This window comes from Chanodichthys erythropterus, chromosome 4 (assembly GCF_024489055.1).
Source record: "Chanodichthys erythropterus isolate Z2021 chromosome 4, ASM2448905v1, whole genome shotgun sequence".
Classification (NCBI taxonomy): Eukaryota; Metazoa; Chordata; class Actinopteri; order Cypriniformes; family Xenocyprididae; genus Chanodichthys; species Chanodichthys erythropterus.
In genome coordinates, this window is record NC_090224.1 from 34,601,963 (window position 1) to 34,625,281 (window position 23,319).

Here is a 23,319-nt window from a genome sequence, read left to right on the forward strand (position 1 = left end):
CATCATAGTCAGTTCAGTAGCACTGCGAAAGCTTGAAACACCATCAGGGACCAAATTATACCCTCTAACTATTCAAATATCTGCACGGCTCTCAAGCGCTAACCTGACACTTCACAAACTCCGTCACATGTTGCTGACATCAGGACAGATATCGGAAACTCAGGAGCATGAAAGAGACATCTGCTTGCTGTCACATCATTAGGATCAGCTAACACCTGATCTCATCTCATATCAAACAAAAAGCCAGATTGGCCAAGTCAAATTGAATCTGCGTGAACATCACTTTTGATCTTTGCTAACAGCGATGAAATGGAAAAACCTGAACGAACAGAACAAGAGATTTGTGTTCTCTAGATGTCCACTGTCAAGACTGAATCTATATAAATGGCATAAATTGAACCAGTAAGTCGTGGTTATATTGCGGAGTGCCACACTCTAAAAAATGATGTGTTGGCTCAACAACAACAACAACAACAAAACAGTTTGCATCAGTTTTTTTTTTTTTTTTTTTTTGAGTTTTGACAACTTTGAGTGAATTTTCGTTCAACCAACAAGCTACATTGGGTTAGAGGAACTTAATAATTTGTAGCATAAACACATTTTTTTAAGTTGATTACTCAAAAAAATTAAGTTGCTCCAACTACCAGAGTTGAACCAATTAATCCCATCTATTTCAATTCAAATCAACAGCTGTCATAGCACATGCTAGCACAACTTATTTAACGTTACATAAACTCTTTTAAATGCCAAACATAACAGAATTCAACATTAGCAGGTCTTTCCAACCTGATCTCACAGCAGTCGGTATGCATTTTATGAGGAGGCTAAATCGTACGAATTCATGCGATTTTTGCTAAATTGTAAGTATTTTACGAGTTGCCAAATTCGTATGAAATCGTACGAGTGAAGTCGTATGAATTTGTATGAATTAGCCACCTTGTAAAACGTACGAATTGGTCATGGGAAAGCATTGACCCTTCACTAAAAATAAATTAATAAATAAATAAATTAACATAGTCCTATGCAAAGCATGCTGGGAACTAGAAATCCACTGGACGATTTCAGAAGTTATCAAGACTTTGCCAATTAACACAGAAATTTGAGTTTAAATTACTGACGATATTAAATTGATGTAATTATCAACATTATTATGTCAGCAGAACTCAAGAAACTAATGTTTGCAACTTAAAAAGGTTTAATTAAAACAATGAATTGGAATTTTTAACCTACAACCATGAATTTATTCAAGTTGTGATAACACTGAATTACAGGTCCGCTGAATTACATTTTAGAGAAAAATGTAGATTCACTATTGATATCACTATATATATATATATATATATATATATATATATATATATATATATATATATATATATATATATATATATATATATATATATATATAATGATATCAATAGTGAATCTACATTTTTCTAGCTATGCTTAGCTTTAAAATATGCCAATGGTTACCAGAGTGCAATATTCCTAAAAATTATTTCCCAAACTTAAGGAAAGACACTACAAGTGAATAAGGTAAACATTTTAACTAACATATATTACCATACTTTCCCCTGTTGCTTTATCACAGAACATTAAGCCAATTGTTTTGTATTACACATTTTCTGAAATCTTATGTTTAAATATGCATATGAGGCATTATTTAATGAAATATGCACAGATTTGCATACATTTCGAGAACGGAAATTGAACATTGGATCAAGCCAGTATAATAAAATAAACATGTACATGTGTATTTTGAACGTTTTCTTTACACTATTCTGAAAAAAGGCAACAAATTGGCCCAAAATCTTAAAATTTACCAGTGCCTTAGAAAGCAATGGTTTTGCTTGTATAGTATCTTCTCTTAATTGGTATAGGGGAACCCCATTTTAAGGAAAAACCTGCTTTCTCTTAACCTTATGGACATCTGCTATCCAACATCTCTTAACCTTATGTAAAAGCACAATACAGCATCTCATAGCCAGATAAGTTGCTTAACCAAAGCTAACACTATGCATCAAAAGTAACCTTGACCTCCATCAGGCCCCTTGGGTCCCATGTAGTTTTGGTAGCTCTGGTAAAGTTTGGATAGCATGACTGAGGGATTAATGCTGAGCGAAGAGAGCTTTCCAAAGTCTGCATGGAGAAATTACTCTGCTGTGAGAGGAAGCAGCAGGTCTCTCCTCTGCCCTTTCTCCAAATGAAAGAGTGAGAATGATTAATCATTGCTGTCGCTGTGTGATCTTTGAATAAAAGAAATGGAAAGATCACTTCAAGTGTACATTCAAATAAAAACACAGCGGCAATCAGTCTCTCAGCAAGAGGGAAATTAAAAACAATGGCAAATTAGAGAGAGAGAGAAAGACGTGAAAATAACAAAGAAGGATCTGCATCTTTACTAGCCGTCTAATTTGAAAACATGAAAATGATAGTACCAAAGTATATGGATTTAGAAATCCTTCTTAAAATAAAATAAAATATTTATCATGCAGACTATACAATTATATTGATATTATTTTATCTAAAACATTTATTATGAATGCAAATATTTTTTTTTTATAAATAATACAAATATTTATCATAAATAAATAATTATTATTGTTATTATTATATTATTATTCTACTGTGCACTATATTCTGCATACTTATCTTACTAATTAAAACGCAACACATTATACACTGATTTTGCTCTCCAGGAAGCATAAAATTTGCATTCTGCATTGACGTTGTAAAATCTCTTGCTGAAATCTGAACTAATGGTAACTTGTCATGTTAACTGTGCATTTGGCTGGGCTCCCTGTCCACACCAGGTCCCTACCAGCCAACAAAAGGAGGGAGTTTATGACGTCCCAAAGCGACATCCAGTGAGTGGACCTGTGTGTGTTTGTTCATGTGACTATCCTGTGCCTCTCTCTGGCAAACCTTTTTAATATGTAAACCACCAAGCATCAAGCATGTTCCGCTCCCTGTCTCAAGTCCTGTGAGGAGTTCAGCAGCACTCATTTCCCGGCTTACAGTAAATCGCATAGACTGTGCACTCTTAATTCCCCTCCCGGTGTTTGTGTGCTTTTGGCTGGTTGTGTATATGTGTGATTTTGTGTTTGTTTTAATTTCTTTGTGAAAATCTAGTTGTTTTTGGTGGTGGGCATTGCGTGATTGGTCGGTTTTGCATGAAGTATGCTTGTCTTCACCTCATGATAAGGACAGCTGGTGCGTTCATGATGGCATCCCAGTGAATCAAGTTAACAAGAAGGTTCACCCAAAAAAGAAAATTCTCATGAATCATATATGGCTTTATTTCTTCCTCGGAATACAGAGATTTTAAAGAATATGTTCATTCTTTTTCATGCAGTGACAGTGAGGAGAGTCTTTCAAACTTTAAAAAGGATAAATGTGGTCCATATGATTCATGCACAGTATCAGGCAGAAATGCAAGTAATTATTCACACACACAAAATAGTAATAATATAGAACATAACTCATACAGACATTTTTTTACTATATTTCCATGATATTTTATTTATATTTTATTAAGTATGTTTTCTTCTTTTGTGTTCCATGGAAGTTGCAACAACAACAAACAAACAAAAAAAGTTCTTCCTCAGTATTTTTGTCTTGTTTTCTAGTAGAAATACTGTATCTAAATATACTTAAATCAAGATACATTTACATGAGAAGCAAAATTACTTTCTAACATTCATGGCAGGACTAATTCATTAAATGATGATGAAATTGTAAAGACAAATAGTCTTGGTTTAGTTTTGTTTTGCTTTGTTTTTGTGTTTTGTTTTTTGTTTTCTTTTGGTTTGCTTTGTTGTGTTTTATTTTTGTGTTTAGTTTGTTTTGTTTTTGTGTGTTGTTTAATTTACTTTTGCTTTGTTTTGTTTTGTTTTGTTTTTGAGTGTTTCATTTTCTTTTGCTTTGTTTGTTTTGCTTTGTTTTGTTTTTTTGTGTTGATTTGTTTTCTTTTGTTTTGCTTTGTTTTTGTTTGTTTGTTTGCTTTTTTTGCTTTGTGTGTTGTTTTGTTTTTTGTGTGTTAAATATTCTTAAATCAAGATAAATTTACTTGAGAAGCAAAATTAGATAATAAAGAAAAAAAAAAAAAGCTTAAGTGGATCTAAGCTTAAAACAAGAAACAATATCTGGCAATATGGTCAGGAATACAAACAATTCAAAGTAAAAACAAGATTAAATTGTGCCCCATTGGCAATTTGTTTCTTGTTTTAAGCAAAAAATCGCTCCATTTTGAATCTTTTTTTAGAAATATCGTGTTATTTTGCTTGTCACGTAAATATATCTTTATCAAAGTATGTTTAGATATTTAGAAAACAAGAAAAAAACAGAGGAAGAACATCATTATTTGCAGTGTTTGAAACAACATGACAAACCTTTACATTTGGGTGAACTTCCTTCAATGCCACATCATGAATGTCTGTGAATCATGCATGATTTGCAATAAAAAAATATATATAAAAGTCTGTGAAGTGTAAATGGGTTGACAGATAAAGTCATTTAAATGAGAGATGGCAAACATTCTTCTAAAGACCACCTTAATGTTTGAGTTGTGCTCATGCATCTGTGACCGTACTGAAATGACAGTTCAACTGGTCTACAAGTTGAATTCTACAAGAATTTTGCTCTCTCTCTTTAAATGATGGATGATCCCTTGTCAGGCCATTTGGCCTCAACATTAACACTCTGATATAAAAATGGCTGATCTTTTCATGTTCTGGCCAGTGTCTCTGCTGTCTGTATCTCTCTTGTGTTATAGCTGCTCTGTTCATTCAGTCTTAGCTCAGCTAAATGCCTAAACCTCCACACAATCACCATCACAACACGTACTGTACAACCCCAGAAAAATCCCTGATACCCTGGAGTTGGTTGAGTCTGTCCTCAGTATTCAGTTGTTTAGGTCACTCCAGACCTGGAAAACAATGTTTGAGTTGGGTTTTCTCATCTCAGCCCTCATGTCACCCTGTGCCGCTATCTGGCATCTCTTCCTCTCACCTCTTCCATCACGTTTCCAAACACCTACTCACTCTTTTCTCTCTTCCCCACACACATTTTCAGCCTTCTTCCTCTCTCCTGTTTCAATCTAAGTCGTGTGGCCTCTTGATCCTGCCTTCCCCAGCTTTTTCATTCCTGTCTAAGCAAAATCTGCACAGCTTCAATTCATGAAATAACTCCTTTGGCTCTACGGAATTGGCTTTTGAACCGGCTGTAAATCTGTTTTGTGTTGTGCATCTGCACATACATTATATAAATTTTATTTTTTTTTCTTTCTATCAGCCACACATTTTGGGGCAAATTCACTAAGCAGTTGCTCCACTTTTGTGTGTAGTACAGTATTTCACTGCAATAAAAAACATTCAGCACACTTTTCTATCATGTATATATTGTGTAATGTAGATTATAATTATAGACTATTAAAATTATTAATGTTCCAGTAAACATTATTTTTAAGAGACATTTGTGTACATTTTCTAGCATTCATGGCAGGACTAATTCATTAAATGATGATCAAATAGAAAAACAAATAGATTTTGTTTTGTTGTTTTGCTTTGTTTTTTTTTCTGTTTTGTTTAGTTTTGTGCTTTGTTTTGTTTTCTTTTGTTTTACTTTGTTGTGTGCTGTTTTGCTTTATTTTATTTTATTTTTGTTTTTTGTTTTCTTTTGTTTTGCTTATTGTTTAGTTTTTTTTTTGTTTAGGTTTGTTTTGTTTGTTTTGTTTTTTTGTGTTGTGCTGTTTTGTTTTCTTTTGCTTGGCTTTTTGTTTAGTTTTTTTGTTTGGCTTTGTTTTCTTTTGATTTGTGTGTTTTGTTTTTTTGTGTGTCTTTTGGCTTTATTTTTTTGTGCTTTTATTTTGCTTTGTTGTGTTGTTTTGTTTTTTGTGTTGTTTTCTTTTCTTTTGTTTTGCTTCGTTTTGTTTTGTTTTTTTGTGTTTTTTGGCTTTGTTTTTTGGCTTTGTTTTTGTTTTGTTTTTGTTTGTAACTTTTTTGTTTTTTTTGTGTGTTTTGTTTTCTTTTGTTTTTTTTGTGTTATTTTTTCTTTTATTTTGCTTTGTTTTGGTATAGTTTTTAGTTTTGCTTTGTTGTGTGTTGTTTTGTTTTTATTTTTTTTGTTTTTGTTTTATTATTTGTTTGTTTTGTTTTGTTTTGCACTTTTAATACACATTGTTCGAAAGAAGTAAAAAAAAAAAAAAAAAAATTCCAGTATGCTAAATCATGGTATTCTGCCAATCCTTCTCAACAGAAATGGGCAACAGTGTCATGTAAACTGCGTTTAGCATATACTGTTGAGGCGTGTTTTCACATTAATGAATTTCCATATTTCCTTTATTGAATCACATGCTGAAACAAAGCACAAATAAACAACAATATCAGTTGGTGCCATTTATTCTTAGTCAATTTCCCCCATTATACTGTGCCTACTAAAAAATGTATTTTGGTAAGCAGTATTTGCTGAAGCATTGCTTTAATAAGTCTTTAGTGTTGTTCTTTTTTCTTGTATCTCTCCACGTATTATTAAATTTCATAGCTTGTGCAGTTGGTTTCATGCCTGTGGCTATATGATCAGTGAGACATTAACTCTCCGGCCGTAATGAAATGGGCAGCAGTAAAAGCACACAGGACACTGCGAAGATAATTATTCTCTCTGAGGGGATGGCTAATTGATAGTCTTTTGAAGTGATAATGATGATAGAAAAGTAGGCTGATGAATTGTGGCAAAATAAACGCGATTATCGTACAGTTGCATAAAATACTAATATTTACTCCCAGCGCCGTTCTAAATGTTGCCATGGAGACTGTTTAGTGTAAATACTGTAATTTCAGTTATGGAATGACAATACATCATGTGAGTCATACTTCCACAGGAGAGGCAGCTTGTTATAATAACAGATAAGAAGGTGGTTATCAGCACTCGTGATATCCATCAGTAATAAGGTGTCAGCAGCATGCAGGGTGCTTTGACTGACACAGTTCATCACTATAGGGCCCAGCTGTCATCTTTCCCATTATCCTCAATGGTGATCCCCAAGGGTGTGTAAAGAGATTGATTTGATGGCATCTCTTGGGCTGGTAATATTACAGCCGTTTAATTCAGCTACTGGCCGCAGTATAGAACGGCAGTTCCAGCTCAATGACCTTCAAAATCAAACAATGTGAGACGAACACCGTCACCCTGGAAACATGACAGGAACAAATCTAATTTTTTAGATTTTTTAGGTTTTTTCCTATTATTCAGCCTCATTCGTGAAACACAAGCAGAATGAATTTGAGTGCAAATTGTTTGTAGACGTAAATTGCTCCGTCATTCAAAAGAGAGAAATGAGTTCATGTTTTATGAATGAAGCCTGTTTAATAGTTTCACAGCTTCAATGTTAGACAGCTGAACTGATCGTCATGGTCTGCAAGTGAAGAGAGCTACACAACCCAAACCTTGTTGACACTTTCTCTCTTTTCCTTTCTATCACACTGCCTCTGCTTTCCTTCATGTTTGTCCATTCACTCATAAACACAACATTAGCAAATATAACATGTCACTAGCAGTGGTTTATTCCTGCTTACTTTTCTCTGACGCCTCCCGTGGCCATACTTTGATTCTTAACACCGAACAGCAAGCACTAACTCAGAGAGGCTTTCAGACTTAACCATCTCAGGTGTCAAATGCTCCTGCTACCCACGCCACTGACCTGGAGTCAGTTCTCACTTGATTTTATTGCATGTTTTACATGTTTGTGTTTTTGTATTGGTCCAGATGTTGTGTGTATATCTGGTCTCACTTGGTTAGCCGGACTTTCTTGATAACATCATAATCCATTGCTATCTTTTGTGTCAGAAATCAATATGAATGTCTGTCAGTCACCTTATGCAGATTATGCACTTTAAAAATTTAATAATTTTCATTTTTATTTAATCATTTTATAGATTGATATTTTAATATTTCTTAAATTGTACATATTCTATTGTTTTTATATTAAAGTGGGATTTTTTTTTTAAATTGTAATGACATTTATATGTATCACATATTGCACCTTAATAATTAAATTAAATTAAATTAAATTAAATTAAATTAAATTAAATTAAATTAAATTAAATTAAATTAAATTAAATTAAATTAAATTAAATTAAATTAAATTAAATTAAACAAAGTTAAACTCATTTCAACTTGTGGCCAAGGAATTTCATCTTTTTTCCCCATCATTAATAAACGAAAACTATGAAAAATAAAATTGTTACTTGAAATAAAATAAAATGGCAATTAAATTAAATTAAATTACATTAAAAAAAAAAAAAATAAAATAAAACAAAAAGTTAAACTTATTGTATTTCAACTTGTGGCCAAGGCATTTCAACATTTCTCTTTTTTTTATCATCATTAATAAACTAAAACCATGATTATTTATTTATTTATTTTTTACTTGAAAGAAAATAAACATTCATTAACTGAAATAAAGTAAAATAAAATAAAACAAAAGTTAAACTTTTATTTTAAGTTGAAGTACTAAAATATTTACAATTAAATTAACTAAAACTTATAAATAAGAACAAATACTGTCTATAGACATAATAATAAAAAAAATACTGAAACTTTAACAACATTTTTTTTTAAATTAATTGTTGAATGTTGTAAACGTTGAAATGACCAGTAAGTAAGAATATGTTTTCCACCGTTTTTATTTATTATTATTATTATTATTATTATTATTATTATTATTATTATTATTATTATTATTATTATTATTGTGTTAGTTCATGTTAAGTAATGTGGTTAACTAAGTTGAACAAATGGAACCTAATGTAAAGTGTTACAAAAAAAAAGTGTGCATATATATATATATATATATATATATATATATATATATATATGCACATGACACCCGTTTATCTGGCTAACCATATAAATCATGTTCAAAGAAAGACTTATTGGTGTTCTTTTCTATTTCATGGTCTACCCATCCTCTCCTTTCCTATAAGATCCTTTCCTCGTCTGTGTTGCTTTTTCAGCAGCACAAAATGTAAGATGGGAGCAGCTGTTGTTCATGGTCTTTTGCTCTTCCCATGTTATCTCAAGGGACACCCATTTAAACACATTATTTTCCCATTAAATCCTGCTGGCAGCTGGTTAAAAATCATTTTTTAGTTTGATTCCTCATTCCACCAATAACAGCTTGAGGCTGTGGGGTGGGATGCGAGTTAGCAAAGATAAATACAGTTGGTTCTTGAATTGTGTTTGGCTCAAACCTGTTTAGAGATAATCTGGTAAAATGCAAAAGCCATGAATTGATAGTGAGGTAAACATGTGTAACCTCACCTGTTCAGGTAAAGTACCATATCTCATCTAAACACACTTCACCTTCCCAAAAGAGACCCCATTATACCTCATTTTCTCATTTCATCTTTCATCTAACACCATGTTATCATTGCAGAACAAACGTAACGAACAGATCGATCTCTTGGATCTAGACACTGACCTGTTGCTGGTCACCCAGGTAAGGTGGAAAATGATTGGTCGAAGTTTCTCCACACCTGCCCTCGGCCTTCCCATGATCCTCCAAGCTGTTGTTTTGATTGCAAATGACCAAGAAAGCTCCTCTATAGCTATAAAGTAATAAGTAATGCACTATGGCCCACTCTAGACTCCAGCAGAGTCCCTGTACAGGAAAGTAAATGTCACGCTCTCCACTATGAACAGTTTATTTCCCTGCTAAATCCCCTGTCTCTTGCTTTTTACCTATTCCACTAGTCACCTGGAAGTAGTCTACTTACTCATACCTGACCTTTCTCTTTCATAGTCAAATGTCTGAGCTCTTATATATGACCCTAGTGTGACCCAGTTGAATAGGTTGGATTTTGTGTTCCCGTGAATTAATAAGTCAGAAACCATGTGCGCAAGATTTTACAGTGGTCTCAAAGGTCATGCACACGGTCGTATTTTTGTATGCTGTTTTTTAATTTTTTTAATTATTAGAGACAGATGAGTGGAGACAGTAAATGCCAGCATAACATCAGAGAAGAGAGAGCAATTATTCTTTCATAAAGAATAGCCCTTTTGTAGATGTAGGTGTGAAAAAGTGTTGCATTTCAGGAATGAACCCTGTGGTCTGGCCTCAAGCAAATGGATGAACAAAATTTTTTTTAGAAGCGGTGTAGAAAAGCTTTTCTGTCATGCGCCAGTCACTTTAAAAAGCTCAAGAAATGCTGAGCTGCTCCCCGCTGGCAGCACTCTGTGTTCCGTTTTCTAATAAACACACTCAACAAGGACACAAGACCCACTAATCTTCAGAAACTGGAGTGTAGCTGCCTTTGGAACTGTGCTGCTCATCTTTTAGACATTGCTAAGGTTGCCATCTGACTATTTTGGTAATAATAATAAATTAGGAAGGAAAAATTGTGGCTTTAACAACAAGCAGAAGCTTCTGCACTGGACTAAATGGACGGGCAAATAGTAGTCCTACTCTTTTAGCACTTAAGTTTATTTCAGCGAATGAGTTATAATAACTACTAAGAGAACATTACTTTGCCTAGTAATATTCATGAGCCAGACCTGATAAGGTTTATAATGTGTCTTCCTCTGGTGGGTGTCATATGCCAGGTCCTCCAGGATTTCACTATCACAGCAAACTCAGCAATATTTGTGCAGCTTGGATTTTCATCTTATTTCTGAAAAACAACAACAACAACAAAAACCTTAACCTTATTTCCTGAGAGGGAAATATTGACTAATCAAAATCCATAATTCCAAGCCCAGGCAAATTAATCAATGTATGTTCAGCTGTTCTGCCATTTACTGCAGTGTAAAGTGAACACAGATGGACCCGACCATACAGAGTTAGGCAAGTTTCAATAAGTTATGGTTCTTGGAGGGTTTTTTTACTGAAAAAAATGGATACATCTCAAAATATTTACTCAATATCTTCCTTGAAATTAGGAAGGAAGGAAGGAAGGAAGGAAGGAAGGATGGATGGATGGATGGATGGATGGATGGATGGATGGATGGATGGATGGATGGATGGATGGATGGATGCATGATGGAAGGAAGGAAGGATGGAAAGAAGGAAGGATGGAAAGAAGGAAGAAGGGAAGAAAGAAAGAAAGGAAGAAAGAAAGAAAGAAAGAAAGAAAGAAAGAAAGAAAGAAAGGAATGATGGATGGATGGATGGATGGATGGATGAAGGGAAGAAGGGAAGATGGGAAGGAATGATTAATGGATGGATGGATGGATGGATGGAAGGAAGGAAGGAAGGAAGGATGGAGGGATGGATGAAAGGGAAGGAAGAAGGGAAGGAATGTTGGGTGGGTGGAAGGAAGGAAGAAGCGAAGGAAGGATGGAAAGAAGGAAGAAGGGTAGGAAGGAAGGAAGGAAGAAAGAAGGGAAGGAATGATGGATGGATGAATGGATGGATGGATGGATGAATGGATAGATGAAAGGAAGGAAGAAGGGAAGGAATGATGGATGGATGGATGGATGAAAGGGAAGGAAGAAGGGAAGGAATGTTGGATGGAAGGAAGGGAGAAGGGAAGGATGGAAGGAAGGAAGGAAGGAAGGATGGATGGATGGATGGATAGATGGATGGATGGATGAAAGGAAGGAAGAAGGGAAGGAATGTTGGATGGATGGAAGGGAGAAGGGAAGGATGGAAGGAAGGAAGGATGGATGGATGGATGGATGTATGGAAAGAAGGAAGAAGAGAAGGAAGGAAGGAAGGATGGAAGAAAGAAGGGAAGGAATGATGGATGGATGGATGGATGGATGGATGATGAAATGAAGGATGGATAGAAGGAAAGAAGGATGGATGGATGGATGGAGGGAGGGGGGGAGGGAGGGAGGGAGGGGTGGATGAAAGGGAAGGAATGTTGGAAGGAAAGAGGGAAGGATGGATTGATGGAAGGATGGAAGGTAATAAGGAAGGAAGGACAGACGGACAGAAGGATGAAATGATGGATAGATTTAAATGAATGTAAATTACTGTTGATGACTGCGTTTATTTCTGCGTGCTGTGCTTGGTCGGTAGGTACAGGAAGTCATCATCATCTTTTATATATTTTATATCATTTTTATAGCAACCCACTATCATTTCCATAATTCACCTTTTGTATTCAAGCCACTGTTCTACCTAAGGTAGATGCCACTATTCTCTGGCAAAGACTAGACTGTCATGCGGTGAGTGCTGAGGTGAAACACTTTATGATGCTAAATGTTCCTCTTTCATCTGCAGAATATCAACCAGTTAGAGCTTTTTGGAGACATGTCCACTCCTCCTGATATCACGTCCCCCTCGGTGAGTGACTTGAAATGGATCACTGGCATACTGCACACTGTATACTGCATACTAATTAAGTAGTATGTAAACAGTATGCCATTTTGAACATCTTTATAGTTAAGAGCAAGTGTAGTGGGTTTTTTTTTTTTTTTTTTGGAAATCTTCTGTTTAGACTGCTATGATTCCCATCTTCCACAGACCCCAGCATCTCCGGCTAATACTCTGGACCCCACGCTGGCCCACCAGACTCCATCTGAACTGTTCACCCCCTTCAACCCTGCCTCTGTACCCTCAGGTAGGAGAAAATGTTGTGTGTGTACAGGACAAAATAATACCAAGAAAATAGATAAAGGAGACATGGAACGCGGCGGATGTAAATTAAATAATGTGTCTGTCTAGTTCTGGCTAAATAAGATGTCCTGTCCTCCTGCTGTAGAATATGAATGCTCTCATTACTGGCTGCTGCACTGATCTGCATGATAAATGCCTTGCAGAGGACACAGTGTTACCTCTACCTGCTCTAGTGCTACTCTGCGTGTGTGTGTGTGTGTGTGTGTGTGTGTGTGTGTGTGTGTGTGTGTGTGTGTGTGTGTGTGTGTGTGTGTGTGTGTGTGTGTGTGTGTGTGTGTGTGTGTGTGTGTGTGTGTGTGTGTGTGTGTGTGTGTGTGTGTGTGCGTGCTTATATCTGTGAGTGTTTGATGCCTTTTTAACATGCACATCTGTTTGGGGGTCATATCATACATTTTTATTATGTTATTTTTTTCCCTGATGTCCACTTAGTCAAGGATTCTTGCACCACAAAGGGACAATGTTGTTTTTCATCACCATTTTCACAACTCTCACTTGCTCTTTAATTAAATTAAACAGAATATGACATCTAAATACAGTACATTATTAAATGAATGGTTAGAATGGAAATTTTGTCATATTTACTCACTCTCATGTCATTTTAAACCTGTATGACTTTCTTTATTCAGTGAAACACAAAAGAAGAAAAAACTCAGAGGTTTTCTCCATCCATTGAAAGTTAATGGGGTTGAATGAAGTTTTGGGCCTCATTGACTTTCATTAAATGGAAAAAAGTTGAAGCATTCTTCAAAATATCTTCTTTTACAATTATGTTTTGCAGAAGAAAGAAAGTCATATAAATTTACAAAAAAAAAACAACAAAAAAAAAAACATGAGGGTAATAAATATGAAATAATTTTGGGGTGAACTATCCCTATGCAACAACTTTGTTGAATCAACATTAACACAGAACCTGTTAAAATATCCTTTGTGTACAACAGAACAAAGAAATTCATACAGCTTTGGAACTGCTGATAATGATGACAGAATTTTCATTTTTGGGTGAACTATCCCTTTAAAATTAAACAAAAAAGTGAATCTAAAAGCTTCAATTTTCATTTTCACCTCCAAAACTGTACATTTAACAGTATTTTACTTTAGAATTTCATGCAGTGTCCCAGGAGATCTATTAGAGCTTTTTATCGTACACTGTAAACCCTAACGCTCAAAATAATTAATTGGTTTGAGTAGGGCAAACTCAAATGAAACAAATTAGTTCAATCAAATTAACTTTTATGAGTATTTACAACTTTCTTTTTCTTTTGAGATCACGAAACTGACACTTTTTAAGTCATCTGAATTGTTTCATTGTTTTAAAGGTGGGGTATCACACACAGTTTCTGCCATTCTCATGTTAATCTTGAGTACATATAGAGTAACAATACATCCTTCATATCTCCGAAAAGTTTTTAGTTTTGTCATATTTATAAAAGATAGATACGCTAAACCGAGTCTTTCTGAAAAAAGCTGAGATCCTGGAGGCGTGTCTGCCGTCAGTGCTGTAGGCGGAGCTAAAGAGTCACAAGCGTGCGCAGCTGCTGCCTAGAGATCACATGCTAGCTGTGACATCATTCTAAATAAAAAGGGATCAAAAACGTTTGTGTTGTGCGCTGATTGCCAACAAAACACAGACATCTGATGCAGCTTTACTCACCACCAGCGATCTGCAAATCCTGCGCCGAACTGGGACTTGTTTAAAAAGCATTCATCACCGAAGTCCTGGGAACAAACAAACATATACGTGCACAACTCCGTTGCTGCCTCGGAACAACAAACTTCATCCTCTGATCCCGTAATGCTGGGTTCTTTGGGAAGCTGAAAAAGGTCATCTTTCCCTCACAACCAAAAACACACTCCTTCGGTGAAAGAAGCTGCGTTTCATTTCGGAGGCTTCATCCTTCGAAGGTTACATTTGAAGGCTGAATACATCATCAAGGATGTCATATTTAAGAAAAGTAACCATAATAAAGTTGACTGATATTCATTGTGAGGTGTAAAATACTGTTATTTCTTTCTTACTTTGCAATCTAACGGTTATTTTTCTTAAATGAGACTGCCTTGATGATGTATGCAGCCTTCGAAGGGTGCAGCCTCTGAATTGGGACACAGCCATTGTTGAAAAATCTCTCTGCTTCCGTATCCTGAACTGATTCGCGTTGATGGGCGTGCTCTTGCTCTGGGTGATGTGTGTGTGCACGCTTATCAGGGAGAAGTGCCCATACAAGGAATTCTGCTCTCTTTTGACGTCATCCAGGACACACTTGAACAAAAACTTTCAGAATCCTGTACCAAAACCGTATTTGGCACAGAAATACTCCGTCATACGTCCAACTCGTGTTTTGAAACTTTGGCCATGAATGCAATGCAACTCTTTAACAGTGTAAATGATGCATGGAATAGCATTACCCCCTTAACATTCAACCTTAATGTTATGAAGTGACGAGAATACTTTTTGTGCGTCAAAAGAACAAAATAGCGACTTTATTCAACAATATCTAGTGATGGACGATTTCAAAACACTGCTTCATGAAGCTTCGAATCTTTTGTTTCGAATCAGTGGTTCTTATCAAACTGCCAAAGTCATGTGATTTCAGTAAATGAGGCTTTGTTAAATCATAAGTGTTTCAAAATTTTAGTGGTTCACCACTGGGGGGCATGACTTTGGCAGTTTGATACATGCTCCGAACCACTGATTCGAAACAAAAGATTATTTTCCATTAAAATCACAATTGGTTTGTTAAATAGTCAACTCTATATTGTAAAGTGCCACCACTTTAAATTCTACAGGAACACTCACGTCATGATATTTGAACCAGTTATTAAAAGCAAATAGCCCTTGCGCATCGACTTTGCTCTCGCTGGGACATCTGTTCCAGCCAGATTGACTTCCTCTGAAACAGTAAACAGTACAGCATTGATATGTGTGGAATCAAGTAGTGTATCATCTGTCCCATCTGTCTTCAATTCTTTCCCTCAGTCAAACTCCCCTCTGTGTTGTAAATTCATAAACACCAGGCTTGACTCCACCACACCTGTCCTGATGGGATTCTCACAGTTCAGTTATGATAGCATGAACACATTTTTCACCATTGTGGAATCATTCTGGCTTTTTCAAGTGATAGTTTTTCTCCAGAGTGCTTTAGGGGGTCTGGTCCCGCTGGGAGGGTATTGTAAGTCACTTTGAATGACACTTGTGTGCTCAGTGGCATGTCTAATGGAACATGAATCATCTGAATGAGAATACACGCTTAATAATGATCTTGTTTATGAACCTTATGAGGAGCTGTGCTGTACTGTGAACATAGTTACTATATATGTTCTATATTTACAATATAGCATTAATTTTGCTGGTTGAATGATCTTTCTGCCTTCATCCAGAATGTGGAATCCCTGGCAATATTCAAAAGACAGCTGAAAACCCATCTCTTTCGTGAGCACTTAACCTCATCTTAAAAAAAAAAAAAAAAATTCTTATTCCTATCCTTTCACTTCCTCTAATCCCTCTCTATTGAGTTTATGATAATCTGAGCACTGCCTATAACTTGTAATATGAGCACTTCTCGTCTATTTGCCTCGTCATGGCGACTTGCTTGTTGTATTCCTTACTTGTAAGTTGCTTTGGATAAAAGTGTCTGCCAAATGAATAAATGTAAATGTACTTTGAGCTTATATATATATATATATATATATCATTGCTAAAATCATTTAAGTTCAATTTTTTCCTCATTAATGTACACACAGCACCCCATATTGACAGAAAAACTGATTTATTAAAAAAGAAAAACTGAAATATCACAGGGTCCTAAGCATTCAGACCCTTTGCTCAGTATTTAGTAGAAGCACCCTTTTGATCTAATACAGCCATGAGTCTTTTTGGGAAAAATGCAACAAGTTTTTCATCCTCCTCAGTTCTGTCAGGTTGGATGGTAAACATTGGTGGACAGCCATTTTTAGGTCTCTCCAGAGATGCTCAATTGGGTTTAAGTCAGGGCTCTGGCTGGGCCATTCAAGAACAGTCACTGAGTTGTTGTGAAGCCACTCCTTCGTTATTTTAGCTGTGTGCTTAGGGTCCTTGTCTTGTTGGAAGGTAAACCTTCGGCCCAGTCTGAGGTCCTGAGCACTCCGGAGCAGGTTTTTAACCAGGATATCCCTGTACTTGGCCGTATTCATCTTTCCCTCGATTGCAACCAGTTGTCCTGTCCCTGCAGCTGAAAAACACCCCCACAACATGATGCTGCCACCACCATGCTTCACTGGTGGGACTGTTTGGACAGGTGATGAGCAGTGCCTGGTTTTCTCCACACATACCGCTTAGAATTAAAGCCAAAAAGTTCTATCTTGCTCTCATCAGACCAGAGAATCTTATTTCTCACCATCTTGGAGTCCTTCAGGTGTTTTTTTAGCAAACTTGAACTTAGGAGAGGCTTCCGTCGGGCCACTCTGCCATAAAGCCCCGACTGGTGGATGGCTGCAGTGATGGTTGACTTTCTACAACTTTCTCCCATCTCCCAACTGCATCTCTGGAGCTCAGCCACAGTGATCTTTGGGTTCTTCTTTACCTCTCTCACCAAGGCTCTTCTCCCCCGATAGCTCAGTTTGGCCGGACGGCCAGCTCTAGGAAGGGTTCTGGTCGTCCCAAACATCTTCCATTTAAGGATTATGGAGGCCACTGTGCTCTTAGGAACCTTAAGTGCAGCAGAATTTTTTTTTGTAACCTTGGCCAGATCTGTGCCTTGCCACAATTCTGTCTCTGAGCTCTTCAGGCAGTTCCTTTGACCTCATGATTCTCATTTGCTCTGACATGCACTGTGAGCTGTAAGGTGTTATATAGACAGGTGTGTGTGGCTTTCCTAATCAAGTCCAATCAGTATAATCAAACACAGCTGGACTCAAATGAAGGTGTAGAACCATCTCAAGGATGATCAGAAGAAATGGACAGCACCTGAGTTAAATATATGAGTGTCACAGCAAAGGGTCTGAATACTTAGGACCATGTGATATTTCAGTTTTTCTTTTTTAATAAATCTGCAAAAATGTCAACAATTCTGTGTTTTTCTGTCAATATGGGGTGCTGTGTGTGCATTAATGAGGAAAAAAAATTAGCTTAAATGATTTTAGCACTTATAATGTTAACATGCTTTTTACATCAAAAATTGTCATAATTTAGAAATAAAAGACATTTTTCCTACCCTGATTTTACATGAAACATTACATATCAGATCAGTCATTAGAATTAACACAGTTACTTACATGTTGTTGCATTGCTGTCGAGTCATATCGTAAAAGTTTGTTTGCAAAGCCTGCACTGAAATGCAATTGATTTATCAAAGAATCCACATTGAAATGTACCGAATACAAATAAATAAAGCTCAACTGAGACATTTACATTGTTGAAAATAAATAATATTCCCAGCATTAGGATCCTTTGAAAGGTAATGTAATTTTTAGTCCTGTATCGCTCTTCTCTCCTCGTCATCTCACACACCAGTAGGCGGGGCTAACAATGTGACGATGAAGTAAGCATTGATTTCTTCTGCAGAGGCGGCGTTTCACTTATCTAGGATAGGCACATTCCAGGACGAGTCGTTCGCTGGGTCTGGTGTCAATAAAAGCTTTTATTGGACTAACAAGGAAGTTTTCAGTTCTGAAACTTACAAGATATTCTTATAGTACAATGACCACTTATATATCAAAATTCATGACCCCTTTAAACACTATTAATCAAATTTATTTAGTGTGAAATTGTCCTCGACTTGTCTACAGGATACCGGAGGTTTTGCCAGGTTTGCTTTCCATGCATCTATCCTGAATAACAGTCCATAATTCTGTCCTATTTGCCAATGGTGGATCCATAGCTCAAAAATGACTGCCAAGGGCCATCATGGACCAGTGCAAGGGTGCATTGCTGTGATGAGACAGCCCATTGCTGCCTGACTGAATGATGGACATGTACAATTTTCTTAAATTCGCATATAGAACTTGTCCAAGCATTCCCCTCACTGGTCCGTGAAACAAACCGTTACTGCAATTCCATGGGAACACTTCACAGCTGACAGGATGGACCCAGGGTTGGGTTATCTCTTCCAGCTGGAAACCATCATCAGATCCATCGTGTTTCCTTGTGTCAGATGTTCTCATCTCTACATGAGGTGCACAGCTCATTCCCATTATGTTAGCATTTTAGTTCCCCTAACTCCACAACAAATCCTCATTTCATGGTGTTCAGAACACAGCATGAATAAAAATATAAAGTTGTTTTACTTTATAAAGTATTAAACAGTCATAAATTCATTACAATCAACATTTATTATAAAGTCTAAACAAATGTATATACGCTATGCAAATAAACCTGGGCTTATGTACCTCGGCACAAATCAAAATGTGTGTGATTTGCGCATGTTTTGCGTACTTGACTTTAATTGTATTGAATAAGTTACTTTGGAAGGTTAGTCACAAACCTTTTCAGATGATTAAAGAAAAAAGTATTCCAGAAAAATACAATAGATTCTTCTTTTGAATTGCTAATAGCAACACCTATACAGAGAAGCTGGTTTCCAGGTCATTTTTAGAGAAAAAGGAACATCACATCTTAAACACATTCCTATTGTGTCAGTAACTCAGCTTCAGTTGATATCACGCCTCTATGGAATATTCCAGACACGCTCTCGCAGTCCGTGTGGCATGTCATAGAGATAAGATACGATTTGGAGTTTTATTATTTGAATCAGCGTTACTCATTGGAAAGAAAGAGCAAGATGTGTAATGAAATAAGCCTCAATGTGATATGAGTCAGACTGTTGTAATGGCCCTTTTAAAGGGCGTTGCTATTCATTAAGCCCAGGCCTATTGTGAGCAGTAATTACAATAGTTCATCTGAGTCATAAAGACCGTTTCCATTATGAAAATCTAGGTCATCTTTCCCAAGTCATCAAGAGATCTATGGCTGCAGCCTGAAAGTCCTTTAGTGAATGCTAAAGGTTGCAGCACAAGCTCGTAATGAGGTGTGCGTGTTTTCCAGAGCATTTTGGCGGTAAAAGCTTTTTTGAAGAGCTTTGTGAACTGAAAGTCTCATTGTCTCCATCCTTTAGGTTATGTGACGATGGGAGCCGTGCCGCCCGCGTGGGCGCAGCAACAGTTTGCCGCTCAGGCTCCATTAGCGTTTGGCGTCCAGTCCCCGGTGCCCGTTGCGCAGGTTTTACCGGGCGCTCAGCCTCTGATCTGGGGTCAAGCCAACCTTTTCCCTGCCACCCAGCAACAGTGGGCCGCAATGGCAGGGGCTCACTTTTCGCCTGCCGCTTTCATGCCTGCCCAGACAGTAGGGCCACTTCCTGCTGCCATGTTTCAGACACTGGCTCCCATGCCGGTGCCCGCATCCTGCGAGACGCCCTCGGCGGCCATGGGCGGAGCCGTGGCGGGAACCTCGGGCTCCACGGCCTCCAGTCCGCAGCACGGAGAGCGCACACTGCAGAGACAGGCTAAGATGAGCAAGGAGATGTTTAAGGACTTCCAGATGGCAAAGCCACCGACCATGCCTGCCAGGAAGAGCGAGCAGCCTAGCCTGTCCTGCACCACAGACGCTTTCTCCAGCTACTTCAGCAGAGTGGGAATGGCGCAAGACACGGACGACTGCGACGACTTCGACATCTCGCAGATGAACCTCACGCCCGTCACCTCCACCACGCCCTCCACCAACTCACGTGAGTAGGACGCTTCAGATTATGCTATGATTTTGACTCGTATTTGGGGCTATGTAAATGTGATTATTGAGGAAAAAATAAATAGTTTAAAACTAGTTTAATGTGTTCAAAATAATAATTGTATTCATGTTGATTTCATATGGTTTTGAAACACTAAGTATCATTAAGGGAAGTTGTAACACATGACATTTTACAACTTCAACTAACCTTGCTTAGTATTAAAAGGGTCAAATTAGTATTTTAAGAAACTTTTGATACACAATTTTTGACAGGTTTTAGGCTTACATGCATAAGTTTAGTCACACTGATCATAACTAGTTTACACAAATCCCAGAAGTCATTCCGCTAGGTACACATTTCTCCAGTTTCAAGGCAAAATATTTACTGATTAGGGATAAAAGTGTTTTTTTTTTTTTATTATATTATTATTATTATTATTTGAATAGGTTGAAGTTAGAATGAAGAAGAAGTCTTTTCTCGTCTATTGTGATGTACATCCAAGTGAATATGGCTTTTCAAACTAGCAAAAATGTAGGCGTGACTTGATTTTAAGCCTTGCCTGGTATTAAAGGGTCAAGTTATTTGACATTTTTTTTTTTTATCAAGCATTGAACCAGTATTTTTTCAAGAAATAATAACAAGAGATTATGCCAAATTACATATTATCATCACATATATATATATATATATATATATATATATATATATATATATATATATATATATATATATATGAAGACTTCAGATGCAAAAGCCTCTAATTGCCGTCTGAAATTTTCTTCTAAAATGAGCATTTTTATCAAGTTCGTATGTTTAGGTTCAGTAATTTCACTTTAATGGCAATTAATAGGTCATTTTCCTTTCCATTAAAGTGAAATAACTGAACATAAACATACAAGCTTGATAAAAAAATGCTCATTTTAGAAGAAAATTTCAGATGGCACTTAGAGGCTTTTGCGTCTGAAGTCTTCATATCAATAACAGACCCTTTTTTCAATACAAAATATGGCATATTTTTTTATAAAAAATAATATTTATTGAACAATAATATTTAAACTAACAACAATAGCCATTATAAAAGACAATAGGAAATAAACACAAACAAACAATTCAGTGAAACGTACAAAAGTTAACTATAGCCTAAATATAAAGTTATGAAACTTAATTTTTCACGTTAACCCAAATCGATTTGCTCTGGAACAAGTTATAGATTAATAAGACCAAAGATTGCCTGTTTGATATTCCCAAAATTAAGAATTTTTGGTTCTAATTTTTTATCAATTTTACAGGTAGTCCACTGTATGAAGAATTTTTTTGGTATAATATGTATTTATTGTGTTTATTTTTCTATCCTCACTTACATAAATGAACTATAGTGTCCTGCGCCCACTAGTAAAAATATATCAAAAATATCAAAAATGTCTGAATAATTTTTGGCTTGACTGTATCTCATGTTTAACCACTATCTGCATAAGAGCCAGAGGCAAATTCCAGAAGGACTGGCCGAGATGAAGCTGTTCTCTGTGGGTACATGAACGCTGATGGCCTGGAGCTCACATATGCAAAAGCATCTAAACAAAAATTTTAAAATCTCTTAAAACTACATTCTATGACACATCAACATTAGTATTTGTAAAAAAAAAAAAATAGTGGATTTGCCATGACAGTCGCTGCAAGCGGAGTGATACAAACGGAGAAACAGTTCGAGTGCTGATACTGGGGGAAGCTCTCAGCCAATCAGATTCGAGAAGCACTGTTGTGTATGTATATGCTTTTATCAAAAATGTGTTACTCTGCACTCAATTACATTTTGTCAGTTCATGCATTACTTGAACCCGTGACTTTGGCATTGTTAGCATATTGCTCTACTGTTTCAGCACAGGAATGCCTCCACGGCCACAGGACATCAATTAACATTTCACCGATGTCTTAATTATTTAATACATGTTTGAATAAATTATGTCAGATAATATCTGAAAATGATTAGCAACAACTTCCATTTTTTCAGTAACAAGAGTTTATGGCAGCCAACAAGATTAAATGATTATATCTTGGCAACGGTTTGAAAACATAATAATTATCCTTAGAAAGCTGCAATTTTCCTTTTTGCTTCACTGCATGAAATTAAAAATGTTTTCTGGGTCAAGCGACGCAAAAAGATGTCACATATGCACACATTAGATCTTGCAAGTTTTCCCGAATAGATGTTCTAGAATGATGTGAACTATATATTTTTTTTCTCCCTCTCTTGTTGGCACGGGTTAGGCTTAGGGAATGGTATAGGGATATGGTTTTATATCAGGAATGTTGTTTCGGGACCAACAGAATCACATTATCCTGTAGCTCCATAGACCAACAAAGAAAACCAATCCCACATAGGAGAACTTGCTATCTCACCACATGCCTTTTTCTCTCTCTCGCCTCTCTCATCGCAAGCCCTTAAGAGTGCTGACACGGCCAGACGGGCTTTATCCGTTTCCTACTACAAAACTTCAAACTCGCACCTCATCCCGTCTTTCATCAACACATCCTTTTTCACTCAGAGGTTGAAAGGTGGGCTTTGATGCTGTTGCCCAGAAGGCATTGTCTTTAGTCAGCGTGAAAATGACAATTAGTACTGCGGTGGGGAACGACGGCAGGGGAAAGAGAGAGTCAGTCACAGGCCCAGCTGTGCTTCTGGCGAGCAGTGTAATTATCACTGATCTCTAGGGAGCCCTGCGCTGTGTGTTTGGATCCTCTCGCTCCTGTAGTGCTAATTATTGCAGCGATGGAACGCCGCACCGTCGCACGTTTGCACACAAGCAGGCCCTCCGTGAGAGACATACTCATTTATTAGGTGTCAATAAGGGATTTTGATCCACAGAGGACATTTTCTGACAGGTTTTGGGCTTAAATGCATACATTTAGTCACACTAATCATGACTAGTTCGTGCAAAACCCAAAACACATTCCCCTAGGTAAAAATCGCTCCAGTTTCGAGGTGAAATATCCACTGAATGGCTCAAA

General features: G+C 36.6%; 1 protein-coding gene across 3 annotated transcripts in view; it reads left to right on the forward strand.

Moving 5' to 3' along the window:
• dab1a (DAB adaptor protein 1a) overlaps positions 1 to 23,319 on the forward strand; it is a 128,674-nt gene that overhangs the window by 82,189 nt on the left and 23,166 nt on the right. For all 3 annotated transcript variants that reach the window (XM_067383471.1, XM_067383470.1, XM_067383472.1), the window contains 5 exons: positions 2,814 to 2,867; positions 9,434 to 9,496; positions 12,224 to 12,286; positions 12,467 to 12,563; positions 19,705 to 20,313. In XM_067383471.1, coding sequence (XP_067239572.1) covers positions 2,814 to 2,867; positions 9,434 to 9,496; positions 12,224 to 12,286; positions 12,467 to 12,563; positions 19,705 to 20,313 — 886 coding nt within the window. The remainder of the gene's footprint in view (positions 1 to 2,813; positions 2,868 to 9,433; positions 9,497 to 12,223; positions 12,287 to 12,466; positions 12,564 to 19,704; positions 20,314 to 23,319) is intronic.